At 40.4% G+C, this 22,722-nt stretch overlaps 1 protein-coding gene across 2 annotated transcripts in view; it reads left to right on the top strand.

The window, feature by feature from the left end:
* Window positions 1-22,722, top strand: part of LOC115470991 (band 4.1-like protein 4B) — a 245,430-nt gene that overhangs the window by 137,961 nt on the left and 84,747 nt on the right. For both annotated transcript variants that reach the window (XM_030204656.1, XM_030204665.1), the window contains exons 3-4: window positions 7,762-7,804; window positions 19,592-19,670. In XM_030204656.1, coding sequence (XP_030060516.1) covers window positions 7,762-7,804; window positions 19,592-19,670 — 122 coding nt within the window. The remainder of the gene's footprint in view (window positions 1-7,761; window positions 7,805-19,591; window positions 19,671-22,722) is intronic.

Genomic DNA, 22,722 nt, shown 5'->3' with positions numbered 1-22,722 from the left:
TGAAATGATGACGTCTCCCACTTCTGGGTGCGTCAGCAGCGACTGAGCCCAATCACAACATAGCAGATCGAGCCAACTCCGTCATGTATCTGTGCCGATGGGGGACGACAGATGCACGCACAAAAACTTGATCAGACCATTCAGCAAGCAATGCCGGCACAGACGAGAAGAGGACTTCGGCACAGGTACGCAACGGCGGTGGGGGAGGGTTTTCGACAGAAAGGGGGGTCGAGAGGGTCGAGGGAGTCTGTAACTCGGTGGGAGGGGCGTGAGGGGGCCTTGAACGGGAGGGAGGGGGGTCTGAAACTCGGAAGGAAGGGAGGGAGGGAGGCGTGGGTCTCGGAGAGGACAGAGCGAGATAGCGAGGGAGGGTGGGGGATTACCTTGCTAGCGCCCGTTTCATTGCCTACCGAAACGGGCCTTTTTTACTAGTATAATATAAATAGTAACGATACCCACTGTTTCCCAAGGAACCAGAAACTTAAAAAAATCTTGCCACAAGATATTAAAAGGCCTGAACAAGTAAGTGAGTGTTCAGAAACGTCTTAAAATGTCCTTCATTAGTACAGTAACATAGATAGTAACATAGATAGCTGGGCAGGGCATTTTACAATCCAGGACCTGCAAGGCTGCTACCCGTGTACAAGCATAGTGCGTGCTTATCAATGAGTCAGTTGCCAGTTTTTTTTTTTGTGAAGTCAGATCTCAACCCCCTTACAGATACAAACAACTTGATCACAGACTGAAAATACCATGCAATCTTGCCAGACACAACCTGATGGAGAAAATACAAGATCTTAAAATGAATCGTATATTGCACAAGCAGCCAGTGCAGACACTTCAAAGCAAGAGTGATATGCTCACATCGCGAGAGCCCCATGATGGCCCTCACTGCAGCATTCTGCACCATCTGCAGCTCTTTAATTTTTGCAACTGGCATCCCCAGGTACAAAGAATTGCAATAATCTATATCACCATACTTTGCACAACAGTGTGAAAATCAGAAAAAGACAGCATTGGTTTCAACTGATATAACAAATGTAATTGAGCAAATGATGTACCAATGACATGGGTAATCTGAGGTTCCATAGTAAGATGTGCATCCAGTACCACCCCCAGTAATTTCATCTCTTTCCTAATCTGCATTTCCACACCACACACACTCACTGACTGAGGCCATCTATCATCCCTCTTTCATCCTACAATCATTATCTCAGTTCTATTCAAATTCAGAACCAATCCATTTGCCTCCATCCACTCTTAAATAGATATCAGATATGTTGAAACTTGGCTTGTCAAATCAACACTCCACACTGTTAGTGGACAGTGCCACAGCTGTGGCATATATCAAACTAGCATGGGGGTCTTGGAACCAGATGGTGGCTCAAGATGTGGCAAGCATTTGCTGGTTTGGGTCCTTTTGGCAGTCTGTGATCTTGGAAAAGACTGTTCAAGCGGACTTTCTCAGTTGTATGGTCTTGTACTCAGGGCTTTAGGAGCTGGGCTCATTAGCCTTCCAGCTTTTGGTGGACTGGTGGGGTCTGCCTGTCTTTGGCCTGATGGTTTGAGGTCCCCACTACTGTAAAGCATCCTGACAAGATGATGCCATCACTCTGCTTTACTGTAGGGATGGTGTTAGGTTGATATACTGTGTTAATTTTGTGCCATATATAGTTAACACAGAGATAATAAAGTTCCACTCAGGTTGTAAAATCACTTCCCACATGTACTGCAAGATTTAAAAAATAGTTCTGTAGTAATTATGACATTGATTCATTTCAGGTAAAAAGATAGATTGGGCGGAGGTAAGCAAAGTGCAGCTCAGCCAGAATGTGTTCATGGGACAGTTTGTGTGTTTGGCTTTTTAATCAGGGCCTTTTTAAGAATGTTTCCTTCGCTGTTTTCTGGCCTAATACTGCTAGAGCACTGCATATATCTCTTGTGACATTATCACCAAAGGCCCAACATCACATGTGCCTCTTTGTGGACAGCGTGGGCACTTGATGTTGCCACTGCAGCCTGTTCCGTTTCTCTCCATTGGGGGGGGGGGGGGGGGTAGGGGAAAGAAGTAGCAGACAAAAAACAAAATTGCAAATATTACCATGAACAGTTCCTCAGATTTCTGGTGCAACTCCACTCCCCCCCCCCCCCCCCAAAAGAAAAAAAGCCAGTAACAAGAATGCTGTTATCACGACCTCTTTCACTCTCCACTGGAAGGTCCTGTCTGCAGATACGGTGAGAGTGTAAAGTCTGTTTTGAGAGGGAATAGAGATTTGTAGGGAAAGGATTCAGACTGTGTTTGAATAATACAGACAAATCATGAGAGGGGCAGGAGTTCCCCTTGGACCACTATATTACAAAATATACTGAGCAGAAATTAAGCTACAGAGTGGATTTTCGATAAGGAAGAAAGTACTGCAGGTTACATTACAAAAAAAAAAGACATTGCAGCTTTGCAAAGCTTATAGAAAATAAAGCAAAACAGCTCCTCAGTGCCTTCGTTTTTGTTCAGTATATTCATAGAGATACAATTAAAATTTACATACTTGAAATGAGGTGAACTGTAATTTTTATTGTAAGGCAAGATTCAAGATACATTTCAGTAAATTAGTTTTCATCTTGCCTCAAACATATGGATTTGAAGTGATTTGCTCTCTGAAGTGGTAGCAGCCTGTCTTTTGGCTTGATCTTACTGCTTGCAGAACGTCATGCCAGTTTTGCCTGCCTGCCACTCAACATCTGGACCCCTATCTTACCTCCAGCCACATGTGCCTATTTGCTCACCTAGCCCCAGTCTACCCCAGGTTAAATTGGGCAGGCACATCATCTACTCTTCCCCTCCCCAAACTTTAGTTAAACAGCATTACCTAATCATTGTGTGAAATAAGATTACAGATTTCCAATGCATTTGGGGAAGAAGAGGTCGGGTGGGGGCAGAATAGGCAATTGGTTGCATATGTCAGAAAACAGCAATGGTGGGGATGGAAGTGACCTGGCCAATGATGGTTTGGATCTAGCAGAGCAGTCTTGGGTGCTCTGATGCGATCTGGCATGAAATAAAGGGGAAACAATGATCCCTATTGCTGACTTAGGGCTCCTTTTACAAAGCCGTGCTAGCGATTTTGGTGCTGCAGAATTGAATGGGTTTCATCACATGTGCTGTGCCGCAATCGCTAGCACAGCTTTGTAAAAGGAGCCCTTAGTGATGTCATTGACAAAGGCTGACAATGTCCAGAATAGTGGGCCTTCACCAGGGTAATGGTGGAGGTAGGGGTCTCTCTGGCTCTTATTTTTTTAATCCCAATGAATATTGAGAATTTGCATCATGAACTGCACAGTAGACATCTTTAGAGGCATTGGAAAGCCATATAACTTGATCTTGTGGGTCAAGATTTGCCTTACCTGTAGTTCATAAGACCCCCATCCAGTTAGTAGCCAGGCAAGGTCCTGCTTAGCTACCAAGGGTAACATGTTGAGGTTCTCTCCGGCCAATGTGGTTAGGTAATCGCTTTTATAGAATAAAGATTGTCTTGTAGGAAATATATTGTGTAAAGACTGCTCAGAGAGAATTTTTAAGATACACATTATTTTTACTTCATTTTTATAAAATGCTTATAATTTTCAAAATACTTTCTATTTCCATCATATTTCTTTTAAACAAGGAGATTATAGTAGTATGAATTTGGGTAGACTTCCTTGAGATTACAATTGACGGCTCGTCAGTGGTAAATTGTACGTCTTTAACAGCTTTGCTGTTTCTGCATACAGTTGACTTCATTAAAGTGGTACATGCACCGCTTACCACCAAACTTGACTTGTCTAAATCCCTCTTCGTAGAGTTACAATTTAAGTATGTCTGCTCTTTTCAGCTAGTTTAAATGCTGTTGGTAGGATGGTTGGTGATTTATTACAGGGTAGCTATTTGTTTTGGTCTTGCTTTTGTATTATCAGTCTTGAGTTTAAAGCAAATTACTAGAAGCTATGGATGCAGCTAAATGTTGAGTTTTACTCACCTTTTTATATGCCCTACTCACTTTTCATTGAGCAGAGTGCATTTTCTAGAAGAACCGTTTTTCTTTTCCTGGTTGGGTTGTACTGCTATCAAATGTGCTCTCTTGCATTCTTTCTCATGTTTCCAGTTGTGTTGGAGGAGTAGCCTAGTGATTAGTGCAACGGCCTGAGAACCTGGGGAACTGGATTCGATTCCCACTGTACTCCTTGTGACTCTGGACAAGTCACTTAACCCTCCATTGCCCCAGGTACCTGTATATACTATCAAGTCCTTTTCCCTTTTCATGTAATAAAGACTCGGGGGTTGGGGAGAAGAGGCATGGTTAGGGCAGGGATTACTGTCTGAGAAATATATCTGTAAATGGGCACCAATCTATAGATCACTTTTGTTCAAGATGAAAGTATGTTTGTTAAACAATACATTAGTTTTGATGATATTACAAACCTCAGATTCAAGTTTACCCCCCCCCCCAAAAAAAAAAAAAAACACAACAACTAATTATTCTGTAGGTTTAACCCCCAGACTCACTGTTTGCTATGTTTTAGTTACACAGTATTGTTCTGTTGTGATGGATAGTATAATATTGCTTTTTTTGTGCCCTCTTTGATGTTGGCCTTTATGGTGTTTTTCTGTTCCTCATAGTTGAGGAACAGTATCAGCGTTGCTTTCATCTCTTTTCCCTCTTTTTTTTTTTTCCTCTCTGCCGTTACTTAGTTTTGTTTTTACTGTCCTCTGCTATTAATAATTGTTTCTGTTTCCATTTGATTTTAACTGGTTTGTTGTAAACCACCTTGATGGACTTTCCGAAGGCAGTATATCAAATTTCTTAAACTTGGAAACTTACCTCGCCCAGAGTGTGTTTAGACAAATTGAGGTGTAACAGATTTGATAAAATGTCAAAACAGAGTTTTTCTGTTACATAATTTGGATATTCTGTATAATAGGGATTTGTATTGCTTATAGCGCTATATTTGAGTGTGTGATTATCTACTGAACCGCCTGGAATTGGGTCCAAAGGTAGTGGACTGGTTTAGAGATAGGCTAAGTGATAAGACTAAAAATTTGAGTGCTAAATGCATTTGTCGCTATGAAGAGACAAATGATCAATAGAGTGCCTCAAGACCTGTCGTGGGGCCAGATCTGTTCAGTGTCTGGGTGATGCTTCAGTAGGTTTAATGCGGAAATATTCTGGCCTTTTTTGCAGTTAGTTATTAAAAGCTAGATACATATCTATATTGCTTTAGCTTACTAAAGAGGATGCCTACAGCTTGTCTCATTTTTGCAAAGGACACAAAGGTGTGTAAGAGAAGACACTTGTGAGAGTTGAATAATGAGGGGAGGTTGCTGGTAACCACTTTTCCTTGACTTGGATTCATTTTGCCCCTCTGCATAACACTTTCTAGTTTCTAAACCAAGCTACCACCTTAATATTGGTAGTTAACAGTGGCTACTATTAAAACAGCAGTGCCTCCTACTCTACGGAATTTATACATGCAGACCGACTGTAGGCCTTGTAGGGATGAAGAACCACTGATGGGATGTTACAAAAAGAAAAAGAAAATAAAAAAAAAAGTGGGTACTCATAAATGAAGCAGGATCCAGAAAGTGGATCTGTTCCTTATACCTTTTCAGCATTTGAACAGCACCGGATTGCTGGCCACTGGTGTGAGACATTGGGGGTGGGGGCATTTTCTGACTTCAAATGAGGTAGCACATTTTGCGCACCCCCACACGTGAGTATTTCAGAACAGTCAAGTTTTCAAGATATCTATCATGAGCATATATGAGAGATTTTGTATAAATTCTTTCCTCTGTATGCAGATTTCTTATGTATATTCATTGCAGATGCCATAAAAACCTAACTAGCTTAAGCTCCCTTAGGGCAGGTTTGAGAACCATTGTTAAGTGATAAGCAAGACTTTCGATCCAGAGGTGTACAGTATTTTTGAGGCATGCACATTCACAGTCTTTGAGTATGCATAAATCTTGATGGCAACCTGACCTCCCTCTTTTTACATTCTCCTGACATGCCCAGAATATTGGATGGAGACAGGATACCAAACAAAGAATTTATTGGGGATTGGATGAGGAGGGGTGGTTTTTGTTTAGATGTGAAGCAGACATATGGAAATCATAAGCAATTGCTTCTCTTTGGAAAGTAGGCTAAAATATCTTGCTGATTTTTTTCATGCTCATCCTATTTTGGAATTTTGCTACAAATGAAATGTTGAAACTTAAAACTTTAGCAGCATTTAGGGCCTCTCTTACAAAGCCGTTCTACCGATTCTCAGTGCAGTGAGTGAGAGGAGGCCCATTCAATTCCTCTGGGCTTCCTCTCATTTGCTGCGCGGGAATTGCTACCATGACTTTGTAAAAGAAGCCCTAAGAGACAAAACTATATCATTTTAATGAGTTTTAATACATATGTACATAAGTAATGCCACACTGGGAAAAGACCAAGGGTCCATCGAGCCCAGCATCCTGTCCACAACAGCGACCAATCCAGGCCAAGGGCACCTGGCAAGCTTCCCAAACGTACAAACATTCTATACATGTTATTCCTGAAATTGTGGATTTTTCCCAAGTCCATTTAGTAGCAGTTTATGGACTTGTCCTTTAGAAAACCGTCTAACCCCTTTTTAAACTCTGCTAAACTAACCGCCTTCACCACGTTCTCCGGCAACGATTTCCAGAGTTTAATTAAGCGTTGGGTGAAGAAACATTTTCTCCGATTTGTTTTAAATATACTACACTGTAGTTTCATCGCATGCCCCCTAGTCCTAGTATTTTTGGAAAGCGTGAACAGACGCTTCACATCCACCTGTTCCACTCCACTCATTATTTTATATACCTCTACATGGTGTATACATATTGTAGAAAAGCATATGATGGGGGATAATGTGTGCATTTCCCACATTTTGGGCTTAAAGGATGGCTTTCTGGTGCATTGCTCAATTTAAAAGGTTATAGGTTATCATACCATATTTATTTATCTACCACCTTTATAAAGAAATTCACCGGAGGTAGTGTACAGCAAGATCAATCTGGACATAGGCAATAGAGAATTTTGGCAGAAAAAAATATTCAAATAACAGTAAACATTATGGCATGGTATGTTACACTGTTGACAAAATATACATTAAAATATTTTAATAGACAGCATAGGATATAAGTGGAGGTGGAACATATGTGACCATCTTAGGTAAAAGGTGTCTAAAGTCTCCAGAAACAAAAAATGATATTTTAATGAATTCTGCTAGAGCAAACAATTTGTAATACAACAGTCCCAGCCCCATCCTTTTATGTGAAATAATAAAGTTACAGAAATTCAAACGTATCTTTTTCAGACTGTATATGGAACCATGACGTGAGAATCACCCATTCTCAACATTTTGGATCCTCTGCTTAGTCACCGTTTCCCAGAGATGATCATGATAGAATAACAGGAGTTAGAAGATAATGGGACTAACTAATTGCACAAGAAGTCAGAAAGGTGCATGATATGATCTCATTTTAGGGTAGGAGAGGGTAATCATGTCTTCCTACAGAGCAAATGTATTTTCTTTCAAAAGTTAATTTTCTAAGTACAGAATCATCTTTGTTGTAATCTTTTTAAACATTAAAATAACTTCAAAAATTCTGATATTAGTCAATAAAGGATTTTTTATGCACATGGAACGCATAATACAGTGTCAAAATAGTGACGTGTTTCAATTCATTTAGTTTTTTGTTTGTTTGTTTGTTTTTAGCACTGGCTGGATCACACGAAATCCATCAAAAACCAAATAAAAAGTAAGTAGCTTAAGCATTTGTCTTAAAGGAAGGAATGACTTTATGTAATAAAGTTACAAAGCATTTTGTTTGTGAAATGGAGTGTAGCAGGGAAGTGGCAACCTTAAAAAAAAAAGTGCTTGCGAACATCCCTTGCAAATGGAAACAAAACAGGCTTGATATTCTAGTATGTTTGTACAGTGAGGATTCAAACAGTGCTGCCCATTCAGCATGCATTTGCTAAGTCAGCAGCAAGTAATGTGACTTCTATTTTAAAAATCTCAAGACGGCAAAATATTTTTTAGGCCTGGGGCACATGTAACAGGGCCCCACTTAGTCAATTTTTCTAATAATTAGGACCAAATCTCAATGTGCAAGAATCAAAAGTCATCCCAACTAAATCACATTATATGTCACCATTTTCAAAAACAGTTTTCTAAAATATACTTATTTAAAGCTGAAATACTTAAACTTTTTTTTTTAATTTTTTTTATTAACGTGAAAAACGTTTTATGCATCTTTATACGTCAAATACAGATACTGCATCCCAACAATTTCTTAAATAGTACTGTGAAATCGTCATTGATCCAAGTTTTTATCTTTTTTATGTATCATTGCAAGCTTATATACAAAAACATGATCAAAAGTTACTTAGAAAAAAAACTGGAACCTCTGCCGACATGGTCAGGTTTTAATTTCTTCTTCAGGGCAGAGGTCCACTGAAAAACATGTGCACAATGAATAAATATCCAAAACATTTGTTACCATAATAATGTCTACAGCTATTGTCAACGGTGTCGACTCACAATCTTTCCATGCAATCTCCCTCTCAGCGTAAGGAAAGATAGTGGCGGCATCTTTTGCCACAGTATAAATAACAACCAGCTGATCAGCAAACCCAATTCTGATTGGTTACACATTGCGTGTACACAGATCCAATCAAATTAAATATCACCACTCTAACTCTGCATTTAATCCTTGATGATATAATGTTTTTAATAGAAAAATCCAACATTGTGCTTATAATTTAAAATCTGTTCAACATTCCCACCCAAGTTGAACACTGTCCAGAACATGCCATTTTATATAATCTAACTCAGGGTTTCCCAAGTGCGATCCTGGTGTATCACTTGCTAGTCAGGTTTTCAGGATATCTACAATGAATATGCAGGAAAGAATGGTTTACATACCCTGCCTCCATTGTATGCAAATATTTTCATGCATATTTTAATATTTCATGCTTAAATATTTTAAATTTAAATGCTTTACTTTTTGTCTATTAGATTGTAAGCTCTTTGAGCAGGGACTGTCTTTCTTCTGTGTTAGTACAGCGCTGCGTACACTTTGTAGCGCTCTAGAAATGTTAAATAGTAGTAGTAGTAATATTCATTGTGGATATCCTGAAAACCTGACTGACAAGGGGGTACTCCAGGACCGACTTGGGAATCACTGATCTAACTGATGTTGATAATCATGCCAATGTTGTTCTAAAGAAGCTGTAAATACTTTATGCTTTATGCGTGACTTGTTTTCATTGAGTCTTATCTTTATCGGGCGGCTAGAGCACCCAATATAAATTATGGGACAAGGACACATTATCATTTAGACAACATTGTCAGATTTACAAGTAGTATACACTCGAGACGTTATGCAACATGAAGTGGTAAGGCATATCCAGTCAACGCCCTCTATCTTAAGAGAACACCACTGGCATTCTCCATATTTAAAATGTCCCAGTTCATCAGCAGATGTCATGGTGTAATCAAGGCATTTGTAGGACAATTCTTCAATTGTTTTACTACTTCGAATTGCACAGATAGGATGATCATTAAAACAGTCACAAATTTGTAAAATATTCCAGTGAGAATGAATCAAGTTTGCAATTTTGGAACTTAATGTAGAAAAGGGCAAACCAGCTACTAATCTGTCAACTTCAGTAGATTGATTATACTGTAACAGAAGATCCCTTTGAGCATGTTGAGACCTTAAAGACTTTTTAACAATTTAATGAGCATAACTTCAAAAAATTGAGTTGATATACTAACAGCTTGAGTCTCAAAATCAGCTCTTGATGATCAAATTCATCTCAAATGTAAAAATTGACTAATTGGACTAATTGGTAAGTTTGCTCGTAAATGATATGGGTGGAAGCTTGAAAAATGTAATAGTGTATTCTGTGCCATTGGTTTCTGATAAAGAATGTTTGAATCATATGACCAAGCATCCAAAAACTCCAAATCCTGACTATCAAAATGTATCATGAACTTTAAATTACTCCACAATTAATTAATCTACAGTGTAAATTCCAAAAGATGTTCAGTCCCAATCCAAATGAAAAAAATATCATCTGATAAAGTTTCCATAATAAAACATATTAAAGCCATTCTGAACCATAGATGTATTGATCTTCAACAATTGCTAAATATAAGGTAGCTTTTGAGGGTGCTAATAATGCCCCCATAGCCACCCCTTGAACCTGTTCATAAAATTTGTTTTGAAACCAGAAGAAATTTTTTGTAATCACTAAATGTGCCAGTTGTAAAAGAAATTCTTTTCAAATGTGTTGTGGTTGAACCCTCCTATCCAAAGCTGTTGCAATCACTTTTAAAACTTCATGTTGAGGTATAACAGTGTACAGCAAAGCTACATCCATGGTCACAAAAATGGCAGAATTTGGTGAATATTTGGTATTCTTCAAATAAGATGTAACTTGGCTAGCCAGTGGCTTCCAAAAGCAATCCAAAAACTTAGATAATGGTTCCAGAACTGAATGTCTCAAAGGTGATGACCCAGAGAATCAATTAGATCCTTATGAATTTGGGGTAAAAAAATAAATCCTTTGGGTAGTTAGATGATCTGTTATTAAAAGCTTAGCCTCCCAAGATGTCAGCATTGTTTTTTAGTGGACCTCTACCCTGAAGATGAAATCGAAACTTGGCCATGTCGGCAGAGGTTCCAGTTTTTTTCTGAGCTAAGTGGCTTTTGATCACAGTTTTGTATTTAAGCTTGCAATGCTATATAAATAAGGTAAAATTTGGATCAATGACGATTTCACAGTACTGTTTAAGAAATTGTTGGGATGCAGTATCTGTGTTGTGACGTCTGAAGATCCATAAAAAATTTTCACAAGTTTATAAATAAAAGTTTAAGTATTTCAGCTTTGAATAAGTATGCTTTAGAAAACTGTTTTTGAAAATGGTGACATGTAACGTGATTTAGTTGCTGGAGTGATTTTTGATTCTCTGTCAATTTTTCTGGCACTACTACCCAAGCCAGACCGAGGCACATATGACACATCTTGCTCCTGTGCTGAGGTTGCTGCCTAACATAGATCAGCTTGGGTAGTCTGATCACTCCTAGTTCTGTCTCACTGCATGCATAGAGATGTCCCACTTTCCTTAGAGCAGGGGTTCAAGGGACACTATGTCCAGTCTGATTTTCAGGACATCTACAATGAATATGCATGAAAGAGACTTGCATGCATTGCCTTCATTATAAGCAAATCTCTCTATTCCTTGTGGATATCTTGAAAACCAGACGGACTGGGTATATCCTGAGGACTCGGTTAAGAACCGTTGTCTTAGAGGAGGAAAGAGAACTCCATGCATGAAGTCAGGCAAAACCAAAGACCTGATCAGCTTGTTCTGGTTGATCTTAGTGAGATGGCAGCGGCAACTTGCAGCTAAGCTTTTTGGCACTAGAAGAAATAAGGCAAGGGAGAATGCTGCTGTGATAGAGCTGTGGTGATTAAATGCAAAATCTGATGTTTTGGAAAAAAAAAAAAGAATAGAAAGTACAGTTTTGTGGATACCAAGTGTCAAATGTTCCGTTACCTTCCTGTCTACTTAAATCCAGGTCTTGTGACTCTTGCCTTAAGAATGTTAGATACATTTGTTCCAGTTCACTTAGCCCTTTTGAAGAGGTAGCAGAGCTTATGCTGTTACTGTTCCTGTGCCTTGAAGCAGAAAGTTGAATTGCTCAGTTGTTTTAGCAGCATGTACAGGTCTCTGAAATAGGAGATAGTTTCAAGAGCATTTTCCAGCAAGCTTTCCTTCTGTTTCTATTCATGAATGCCAAGAGTTGCAGTTAATGCCTAGAGACCTCCCACAAGTGTGTCTAACAGTATGGAGATGTCTGCTTTTTTTGTGTTTGCCAGAAGTATTTCATATCTGACCTTTAGGTGGCTGATTTAGTAAGAAGTCCGTATTATGAGGGTAGTCCACAAGGTCACTGACATTTGGGTTGAGTTCTATTGTTTTGAAGTCAAGAGTGTGACACTCTATAGTGTCCCTTAAGCAAAATATATACACAAATAAATATATAGACACATGATATCTGGGGGGGGGGGGGGGGAACAGGACCTCCAACATTTTTCCAAATAACCCAAAAACAAGTGTACTATTAAAAAAAAAAAAAGGATTGCTATTATTGACAGGTGTTTGTGTACAAATCTGCTGTAAAAAGTCAATAATACTCTGTTTTCAAAATGACATCATTCAGGAAGTGACCATTAAGATCTATTTTAGCAAAATGGCATTTAGCGAAAAAGATAAAGTTGGTATTAAAATTTTGCAACAAAATGAGACATACAAAGTGCTTGCTAAGGAAGTTTTCTGATAAAGGTTGAACTAATATATTTTCAAAGGTCATACTGAAAGTTTAAACAATTGCAAAGTATTTTCAAACTATGTAAAGGGTCCTGTTTTTTCTGAACACCGTGTGTATATATAAATATTAAAAAATTACGTGTGTCTTTTAGTCCCCAGCCTCCTGCTCACCACCACTGATGAAAATGCCAGATAGTAAAACAAACAGAACAATTTGTAGTCATTTAAAATCCTAAATTGAATTATTTATTTATTTATTAACATTCCTTTTAGCTACCTTCCAGTACCTTGTCATGGAAAGTAAAAATGCATGCAACATGGAAATAACCAGCTGTATATCTGAGCATTCCATCTATATTCCTGCCAGGGATATTTTTGGCAAGTGTGTTTAAAGCATGCCATTGTGTCAGCTTTGAACATTGGGCATATTACTGATATTGAGACATCAGTGGATCTTTACTATTGTATTAAACATTCTTCTAGTTGTGATTACTAGTATATTCCTTTATAGATACTCAGGCCCTCATGATCAAAAGCCCCGCGCTGTTCCAAACAGCGCTCTAAAATAGCGCTCGAACAGCGCGGGGCTTTACCGCACTGATGATCAGAGATAATGCATGCAAATTTAAGCAGCGCAATTATCTCTGATCATCGTGTAGAAGTGCGGGCGAATTGTGCCTGAGCATGCGCTCAGCACAATCCTCCCGCACTTCTTTGACAGGTCTGGGCTGGAGATCTGGTAGGAGGGGGCTTTGCCGGCAGCCACTAGACCACCAGGGACCAATTTTTTTTTTTGTGGGGGGGGGGGGGGGGGGGGACTGGAGACCCACCGGATCTCCAGCCCTCCCTGAACATGGGGTCTGGGATCATCGGGGGGTCCGGAGGTCCACCAGACCTCCAGCCCCCTCTTGGCAGCCTGGCAGGTTTGCTTCAATTCTTTTTACATCCTTAGCAAGATACGACCTCCAAAACTGAACACAATACTCCAGGTGGGGCCTCACCAACGACTTATACAGGGGCATTAAAACCTCTTTTCTTCTGCTGGTCACACCTCTCTCTATACAGCCTAGCAACCTTCTAGTGTGTTTAAAAAAAAAAAATCTGTAACTAAGTGGTGGTCCTTTTACCAAGTTGCACTAAAAAGTGGCCAGTGCTGTTGTTAGCATATGGGTTTTCCATTTTAGTGTGGCAGTAAAATGGCTGTGACCCATATTTTTTAGTAATAGCCATTCTCTAATTTCCCCATTAGTGCATGGCCATTACCACAGGAAGCCCTTTCCGCCACCTGTTTAGGAAGTGGTAAGGGCTCCCTCACTACTCCCGTTCTAATATGTTAGAGTAATATATCAGAAATTTTTACATACAAGCAAAATAGCATTAAATTTAAAAAGTGGTTCCAAAGTGCAAAATGAAGATAGAGTGGTCAATAGTGCTATACAACTGCTGGTTGTTAATGTTGACCAACTGTTAGGCAACCAGTATGAAAGACCCATAAATCTACATTTGTGGCCGAATGAATATATGCAGTAAAGACCAAAATGGCCTATCTAGTCTGCTCAGTAAGACTGTTAGGGTTGTAACTTCCATTTGTACAATTTACCAGCTGTGTTGTTGTTACTATTTTGAATAGAAATGCTAAATGCTTGGTTCACAATTTCTTGGGGGGCATTGTCTCCAAATGGGCTAGTTTGCACACACTGTGTAATAATGTGCCTTACTCCTCAGCCACAGTATATGGAGAGATGCAAGTCTCCTCTAGGAAATATATCCTTTCCTAGCTTTGTCTGTGAGAGGGCCCAAGCCATACCTTTCAAATTGGAGACTGAGGAAGAACTTCAGTCAGAACTCTTTGAGGTTCTACATTATGACACTCATAGAGAAGGAATCAGTGTTCCACTTCATACAATTATGAGGAATACTCTGGTCAAAAACTGGGAGACTCCACTAGCAGTTCTAAATTGCTCAAAAAAAAATTGATGCAATGTAAATGCACCGAGTTTGAAAAAAACACAGTTACCCCATCATCCCTTAGTGTTAGAGTCTGCTTTGAAGTATGTTCACAGAGTGAGACCTCATGTTGCTGCTCCTCCAGGCAGAGAATGTAGAACATTAGACTTTTTATGGCAGAAGAACATTTCAAGCCTCAATGCCAACCACATATTAAATTATCAACTTTATTCCACAATTTACTATAGAGTACTTTCTCCGTTGCAGACTTCCTTCCTCCTGAATAGGCTAATGACTGCCTCAAGATTCACAGGAAGCTTCTAGAATGTCAGAAATATCTGGCAAGACAGGCCTTGATGTCTCCTCTTGTATTTCTGCTTTAGAAGTAGCAATTCGACTTCTTTCCTGACTCAGAGTCTCTGATCTTGAATCTGCTGTCCAGGAGCATCTAACAGAGGTCCCTTGTTTTGGTGACAACTTATTTGGTGATTAAAGTCAAGGAAGTGGCCAACTTAAGTAAAAAGCATACAGATACTAGTAAAACTTTGTCCAGGCCACAGACTTCTGCCCCTCTTCTAAAAGATTTGTGGGAGGAGTTCAAAGCTCCAATTATTATACATCTAAGTGCTGTTATACTCCCACTCCTCTTCCTCAAAGGACTACGCCCCAATACTCATGTCCACGGCAGCAGTGGGGACAGAAATCAGACCTATTCTCAATCTGAGCATTGCCACCATCCAGTTCTCCATGCCAAGCATCCTACTGGTGTGAGGCAGACTTCTTCTCTTTCATCAGAGGTGGATGCTCATAACCTGTGGCCATTGGTGCTACGTATCATTCAGCATGGTTATACCCTACGTTGAGTAAAAATTCCTCCTGACCATCCACTAGAAGTCTTGTTTCAGCTCCCTCCAGATAATGGTATTTCAGGAAGAGCTCTCTGCCCTCTTTTAGCAGAATGCAATAGAACCAGTTCATACCCCTAAAAATGGGGAAAGTACGACCAATTCTCAACCTACGAAATTTAAACAAATTTGTACTCAAAAATGTTTTGCATGGTTTTCCTGGGATCACTTCTTTCCATGATCCAACTCAATTATTGGTTTTGCTCTCTAGATCTGGAAGAGGCATATACTTACATACCTGTTCCTCCACTTCCACTATGGGACTCTTCATTATCAGTACAAAGTCTTGCCGTTCAGCTTGCTTTTGTCTCTGTGAGTCTTCACAAAATGCCTGATAATGGTAGTTGTAAAGCTCCACAAATGGGGGGCACATGTCTTTCCCTACCTAAATTACTGGTTATTCAGGGCAGCCTCCCAACAAAGAGTCTGTACAAACCTTAAGTCAGTCTGCCATACGGGTCCTAGAACTACTTGGTTTTGTGATAAATTACCCCATATCACATCTTCAACCTGTTCAGATCTTGGAGGTCGTGGAGGCTCTTTTGCACACCACTCAGGGTTGAACCTTCCTCTGTCAATCGTGAACAAAAACATAATATATCTGCCCAGGTTCCCAAATCTACCCAGATATCTTCTTGTCAGATGCTCTGCCTACTCAGCCACATGGCTTCAACAGTCCATGTAACACCATTGGCTTGGTTCCATTTCCAAATACCTCAGAGGGCACTCTACGTTCAGTGGTCCCAAGCCACAGGATTTCTATCAGCCCGTATTCGAATTACTCCACAGCTACGCTACTCTCTACAGTGGTGAATGGTTTCCCAGAATCTCATCCAGGGACTTTTTCAGTCCCTTTCACATCACAAAGTTCTCATCATGGTTGCCTGCATGGTAGGTTGGGGTGCTCACCTCAATGGTCTCCATACATAGAGTTCTCTCCACAGGAGAAATGATATCATATTAATCTCCTGGAATTGTGAGCAGTCTGGAACGCCCTCAGAAGGTTCCAAGACTGCATCCTCGATCAGATAATACTCATTTGCACGGACCACCTGGTTGCGATGTATTACCTGAACAAACAAGGAGGAACAGGTCCTTACCAACTCTGTTGACAAGCAATCCGGATATGGTCTTAGGCAGCTTCTGAAAACATCTCTATAAACGCTGTTTATCTAGCTGGCAAACATAATGCTGTAGTAGACGTAATTGAGCAGAATTCTTCAACCTCACGAATGGTCCCTCAGCTTGCCTGTAACTCATCTAATATTCCAGAACAACAAGCTTCTCCACTTTTGTTCCAGAATCTATGCTCTCAACTGAGTAGCCCCAGATGCCTTCTTCCTCCATTGGAGAATGGATCTTCTGTATGCCTTTCCCCCACTGCCTCTCATAGGAAAAAGTCTTCTCAAACTACATCGAGACCAAGGGACCATAATTCTAATTGCTCCCTTCTGGCCATGTCAGATTTGGTTCCTGCTTCTAGGGTTATTGTTTAGGGAACCATTGAGATTAGATCCTTTTCCAGCCCTAATAGCACAGATTGAGAGGTCCCTCCTCCATCAAGGCCCCTGCTCTCTGACCCTGATGATTTGGTTTTTGATGACACCGACTTGCTTTTCTTAAATCTTCCAGAATGAGTCTCTAGAATACTATTTACCCTCTAGGAAACCTTCCACACAGAAATGTTACCTTTTCAAGTGGAGAAGATTTTCCCTCTGGTGTACACCAGAGCATTCGACTCTGCTAGGTGCTCTATTCCTACCCTTATGGAGTACCTCCTCCATCTTTCAGATTCTGGCCTCAAAACTAACTCAAAGTACACTTGAGTGCCATTAGTGCTTTTCACGTTAGGGTTGATAATAAGCCAGTTTCCTTTTATCCTTTGATAGTATCGCGACTGTGTCATGACTCCACTTTTCAGTCTCACCTTGTCTTCCGGTGGTCAGCTTCAGTGGTGGCTCCAGTCTGTTCTTTTCTTTATGTTGTTGCCTTCTGCCACTTCCGGTGTGTTCCAAGCCTGTCTCTGGTGTTCAGTGTGTTTCAAGCCTCTTTCCTATAGTGCTTCCACTTCCTATGTGTTCCAAACCTCACTTTGGTGTTCTGTGTGTTTCAAGTCTGTTTCCTGTAGTCATGACATCATCAGTGAAGGCCCTCATAAAGAAGCTGAGGACATTCATTCAGGGCTTTTGCAAAGCCAAAGGTCTCCAGGTTGTCAGTGTGCTTGTGTGCACTTCTACCGTGTTTCCTAGTCGTTGTGCTTGATTAGCACTTTTGTCCTGGAGTTCTTCTGTTTGTCTGTGTGCCAGGGTTAGCACTTCTGACTGAGTTCTACTGTTTGTCTTTGTGCAAAGGTTAGCACTTCTGCCTTAGTTCTTTAGCTTGCCTGTGTGCGTATCAGCACTTCTGCTTTGGTTATTACCTGTTTGTTCTGTTGTGTGTTTGTGTGGTCATGTGGCCCAGCCTTGAACTCTGCCTAATCTGCCTCACCTAGAGCTCTGTCTAGTTTCTTCTTCCTTCCACTGTTGTGTTTGGGTTCCTGTTCGGCCTGGCGGCCCACATGAGAGAGCTCCTTGTGCATCGGTTCCAGGTTGGCCTTGTGGCCCGAGTATTTTCTCTTCTGGCTTTACTTAGTTCTGTCCCTGTGTTCCCTGCCTAGTCCAGTCCTGGATTGTATCTCAGTACAGCCTGTGTGCTCTGTGCACTTCTGGTCTGTTTCTGCCTATGTTCTCATTGCACTTCTAGTCTGCTCCAGTCCTGCTTGTTCAGCCCAGTCCTGGTTTGTGTCTTAGTACAGCCTGTGTGCTCTACGCACTTCTAGTCTATTTCTGCCTGTGTGCTTATTGCACTTCTAGTCTGGTCCATTCATGCTTGGTTAGTCCAGTCCTGGGTGGAGGGTTTTGCCTGTTACTGCCATTCGTTGACAGCAGCCCAAGAGCTCACGTTGTCCCTGAGTCCATGACTGCTTAGAGCCTGAGACCGTGACAGATTCATGAAAGGTTTGTCATACCAAATCTCCTATCAAACCACCTTCGGTGGTGTCTGATCTCAATGTCAGCTCTCATGAAACCTCCATGTAAACCACTTCATTCCTGTTCTCAAGTTCCTCACATATCAAATACTGTTCTTAATAGCACTTTGTTCTGCCAGAAGAGTTGGACAGCTTCAAGCCCTTGTGGTAGACCCACCTTACACCAGGTTCTACCACAACAGGGTTGTTCTCCAAACCCACCTAAAAGGTCCTCCCTAAAATGGTACCAGAGTTTTACCTCAATTAATCCATTGTACTTCCTGTCTTCTTGCCTAAGCCATACTCATCCTGGAGAAGCAGCGCCAAATTAAGGCGTGCTGTAGTGTATTTTCTGGAGCATACAAAACCAGATAGGAAGTCCTCCCAGTGTTTTATATACTTTGACCCTAACAAATTGGGGATTCCCATCAGTAAACATGCTGTCTTGACTGGGCTGGCTGACTTTGTCTTCTACTTGTATGCTCAGGCGGGGCTGACCTTTCATGGCCGTCTCACTGCTTACAGTGTAAGAGCCATGGCTGCTTCAGTAGCCCACTTCTGCTCTGCCTCCATTGAGGAAATTTGCAATGTGGCAACATAGTCTTCTATCCACACCTACACTGCTTACTACTGTCTGGAGCAGCATTCTAGGTGAGATAGCCAGTTTGGACAAGGAGTCCTGCAGAATCTTTTTGCTACTCGAATGTCAACTCTGCCCTCTGGCCTCTTATTTAGTTGTCTGGTTCATTATTATATTTGTGAGCATGGCAGCTAGTGAGTCCGACATGTGAGAACATCATGCCTGCTTGTCCTTGGAGAAAGCTATGTTATTTACCCGTAGTAAGTGTTCTCTGAGGACAGCAGGCATATATTCTCACATCCCCCTCACCTCCCCTTGGAGAGTTGTCTTCTTAGCTTTAGCATTATACTGCTGGTCCCGTGCTGGAGCGTCAGTTGGGGAAGACACCTGTGCATATGTGATGGGGCACTGCCTCAAAGTTTTAAAGTGACAGTGCACTATGGCATTGCCCGCACTGGGCTCCATGCATGGCATCACCCACATGTGAGACTGTATGCCTTCTGTCCTCCGAGAACATATGCTACAGGTAAGTAAGTTTTCTGTACTGTGGGATTGCTTTTATTTTTGCTGCTCATTGAAACTATAACAGCAAGTTTGTATTTGGCCATACATTTTAAAATCTTGGGTAAGAATGATGTTTTGCTGTAACATAATCATGAATTATATTCTGTGTATTTGGTGGATTTTACTTTAAATTTGTTTTTTTTTATTCTATATCTTTATTTTATAAACCATACATTTTTTGTATCTCCCAATAAACAGTTGGACCCCCCTATACTTTGCACTTTCGAATTAAGTATTATTCATCAGAGCCTAACAACCTTCATGAAGAGTTCACAAGGTAAGTTATCAAGCCGTTAAAGTAATGGTCAATAAATGCAGCAAATATATTAATTTGATCTATGTTAAAAAAAAAAAAAAGGCTAGTAGCATGATGTAGTTGTCTAAGAAAATAGCAAAGTATGGCTGCTTGCTTCTGTCTTATGTAAAGATTGAGCAAAAAATATTTGTCTTGGCTGAGAGGACATAAATGTAATAGTGGAAAAAAGGTTACACGTTTTCGATTTGATGCAAAAATAAAAGCACGATAAATCAATCTTGAAATAGATTTATAGGGATTATCATATGATACTTCCTCCTACTTTGTTTCTCAGAACCAAAAAATAATCAGCCATTTCAGTTTTAAGTTCATATGTCTTTAATAAACATGCACAAATATCTGTTCAGCAAAAGTCAGATATGCTTCCCTTAACATGAGCACAAACCTGCAAATGGAAAATTCACTAGAAGTGAAGCTCCTGTATGTAGTTTCTTTAGTGTTACTATGAGTAGAGAATGATATGGGGACAAAGTCTGTCCCTGTCCCCTGCCGCAGACTCTGTCCCCATTCCTGCTTCATCCCCCCAGGCTCTGTCCTTATCTGCAGAAACATTGAATACTTATGATCTTATATTTAAATCTTTTTATTAAAGTATAAAAAGGAACAATATTCTTGCAACTGTTTATAAATCAAAAATAGAAAACAATAACAATGAGCAACTATTAATAACACCCCCCCAACCACCACCCTCTACCCTTCCATCCCCAACAATAGCTGACTTCTATTACTCCAAGGAACCCTAATCCACCCTGTTAAAATGTCCAGGGGTACAAAATACAACCTGTTCATAGGAGCTTCCTTCCAACTTAGATTTCTTTGTAAATGTTTTGTGCGATATCAAACTGTTCGATATATTTTCTATGAACCTGTACAGTTGAGATTCTTTTTGGAAGTTAAAAGGTCACTTAAGCTCCTACTTTGCTAGGTCCACTTTGTGTTTGTTAGAATTTATAAGTGGAGGTACTCATCCTTTTTATTATTTTTCCCTACTTTTTGTATCCATTTTCCTATGGATTTCTAATCTGGGTTTCCCTCCTTAATGTGCACTATATTTTCCTTTTTTTCTGTTGGTGATTTTATTATGTATATTGTTTTGGATTTCTTGTCAAAGTATTGTCTGATGTACTATTGAAATGCATTAAATAAATAAAAACGTTCTGTATGCCCTCATAAGGGAGAAATATGCTCTACAAAGCATTGTTATGATTTTTTAATCTGTGGATGAATAAGTCATCAACAGTCTCAGGATTCAGTCTGGCTCTCCCATCTTCCACAGTCCTTCCGGCAACAAAAAGTGTCTTCTCAGAAGATGTGCTGGTAGCAGGAATGCACAGGATCCCTCATGCAAATTTTGCCAGTTGTGGCCAGCACTTTTGCTTGTTTTTTCAAAAAATAAAACATTGTCATCTGCATCACTCGAACATAAATAACTGTCCAATTGATTGACAGCCTTCAAAGTAGAGAATGACACAGGGATAAAGTTTGTCTTCATCCCTATAGGCTCTGCCTCTGTTTCTGTCCCCTCCCTGCCCCAGCCCCACAGGCTGTGGTCTCTGTCCCCGTTCCCGTGTCATTCTCTACCTATGAGTGGTAACACACTAGTGCAGTACTGTGTTACTGCAGATTCTCTGCCTTCATCAGGTTAAAACCAATATAATGTTTTTTTTTTTTATTCCAAGACTATCTGTTACAGTGAGGTGCTTGAATTAAGGGCAGAGAAGGGGGTAAGCCCAAAGGGTTCACATGGATTTGAATTTGGCTTTGGTTTTGGCTGGTGCCTTGGCCTGTATATAGTTCTTTGAATAGTTTTGTTGAGGAATCAGTTTTGGCTGGATTCATGGTCTTTCGAAGCCATAGAATTTGGGCCTGGTGCCTCATGCTATGCAAAATGTTTTGGGCTTGTAAATTTGGGACACCTGAGCCTGATGGGGTGGGGTCAGGCAGGGCCTTCCCATGGCAATTTTCCTCCATAAAAATTATAGTCTTCCCTTCCTCTCTCCTCTGAGCTTCAGGTTCAGCCATCTTCACCCCTCTCTCTCTCTCTCCTCATAGTCCATCCATCTCCTCTTTTTCCCCCTTCCAGCCCAGCATCTAATTCATTCCACCCTCCCCCCCTCCATCCTTAAAACCTCCCTTTGCTGCTCCCAGCTCCTTTCCTCCGTTGTCAGTATTGGCATATGCAGCTCTGTGGTGCAGGGCCTCAATCTGCCTGTGTTTCTTCAGTGGTCCTCCCCCATGGCAACAGAGGGAAGCAGAGATGTACAGCAAGGTTGAGGAGAGGCTCTGCATAGTAGCATTGTACTACTTATTTATGACAGTGGAGGGAATAAGTCAGGAGCTGCAGGGGAAGGTTTGAAACAAGGGGCTGATGCCAGAGGGGGTTGCATTTAAGGTAATTTACATGAGGGAACCTTGGGTCTAATTACAGTTTATAGATCACCGGGGCATTGGGATCTTGCTCAACAAAAATGATTAGAAGTGATTTATTATACTACTATTTTTCAGAATATTATAATTCTTGGGGACTTGTATCTTGAAATTCTGGAAGGTTCTGCGGTGAGGCAATTTTTAGGTCTTCTTTATTCTATTAATATCAAACTGAATAAGTCCTATACACAAATGCCATGCCTTGGATTTTATTGCATACTCTACTAATTCCTCAAAGAACCTTTGGTAGAGCATATAAACTGGATCCCTGTGGCTTGATCTGTTCATTTTCTCTAGAATGTCGTCTTAAAGGTTCCAAAAATACTGGCATAATTATGTCTATCCTATAAATTAATTACGTTGTAATAAATTTGATGTAGAATTGTTTTGGCAAAAAGTAGGAACAACGTTATCTCAACAAAACAAGTTCTACTTCAATGCTGTTTAATTTGAATGAATTGATTAGTACCGCTTTAGACAACATGGTCCCTTTGAGTAAGAAGAGAGCGAGGAAATCTAATAAGCCATGATATAATGAGACTTTGAGATTACTTAAGAGAAGCTGTATAAGGTTAGGCTCTGGTGA

This window comes from Microcaecilia unicolor, chromosome 1, assembly GCF_901765095.1.
Source record: "Microcaecilia unicolor chromosome 1, aMicUni1.1, whole genome shotgun sequence".
Classification (NCBI taxonomy): Eukaryota; Metazoa; Chordata; class Amphibia; order Gymnophiona; family Siphonopidae; genus Microcaecilia; species Microcaecilia unicolor.
This window is presented reverse-complemented; position numbering and strand designations above follow the sequence as displayed.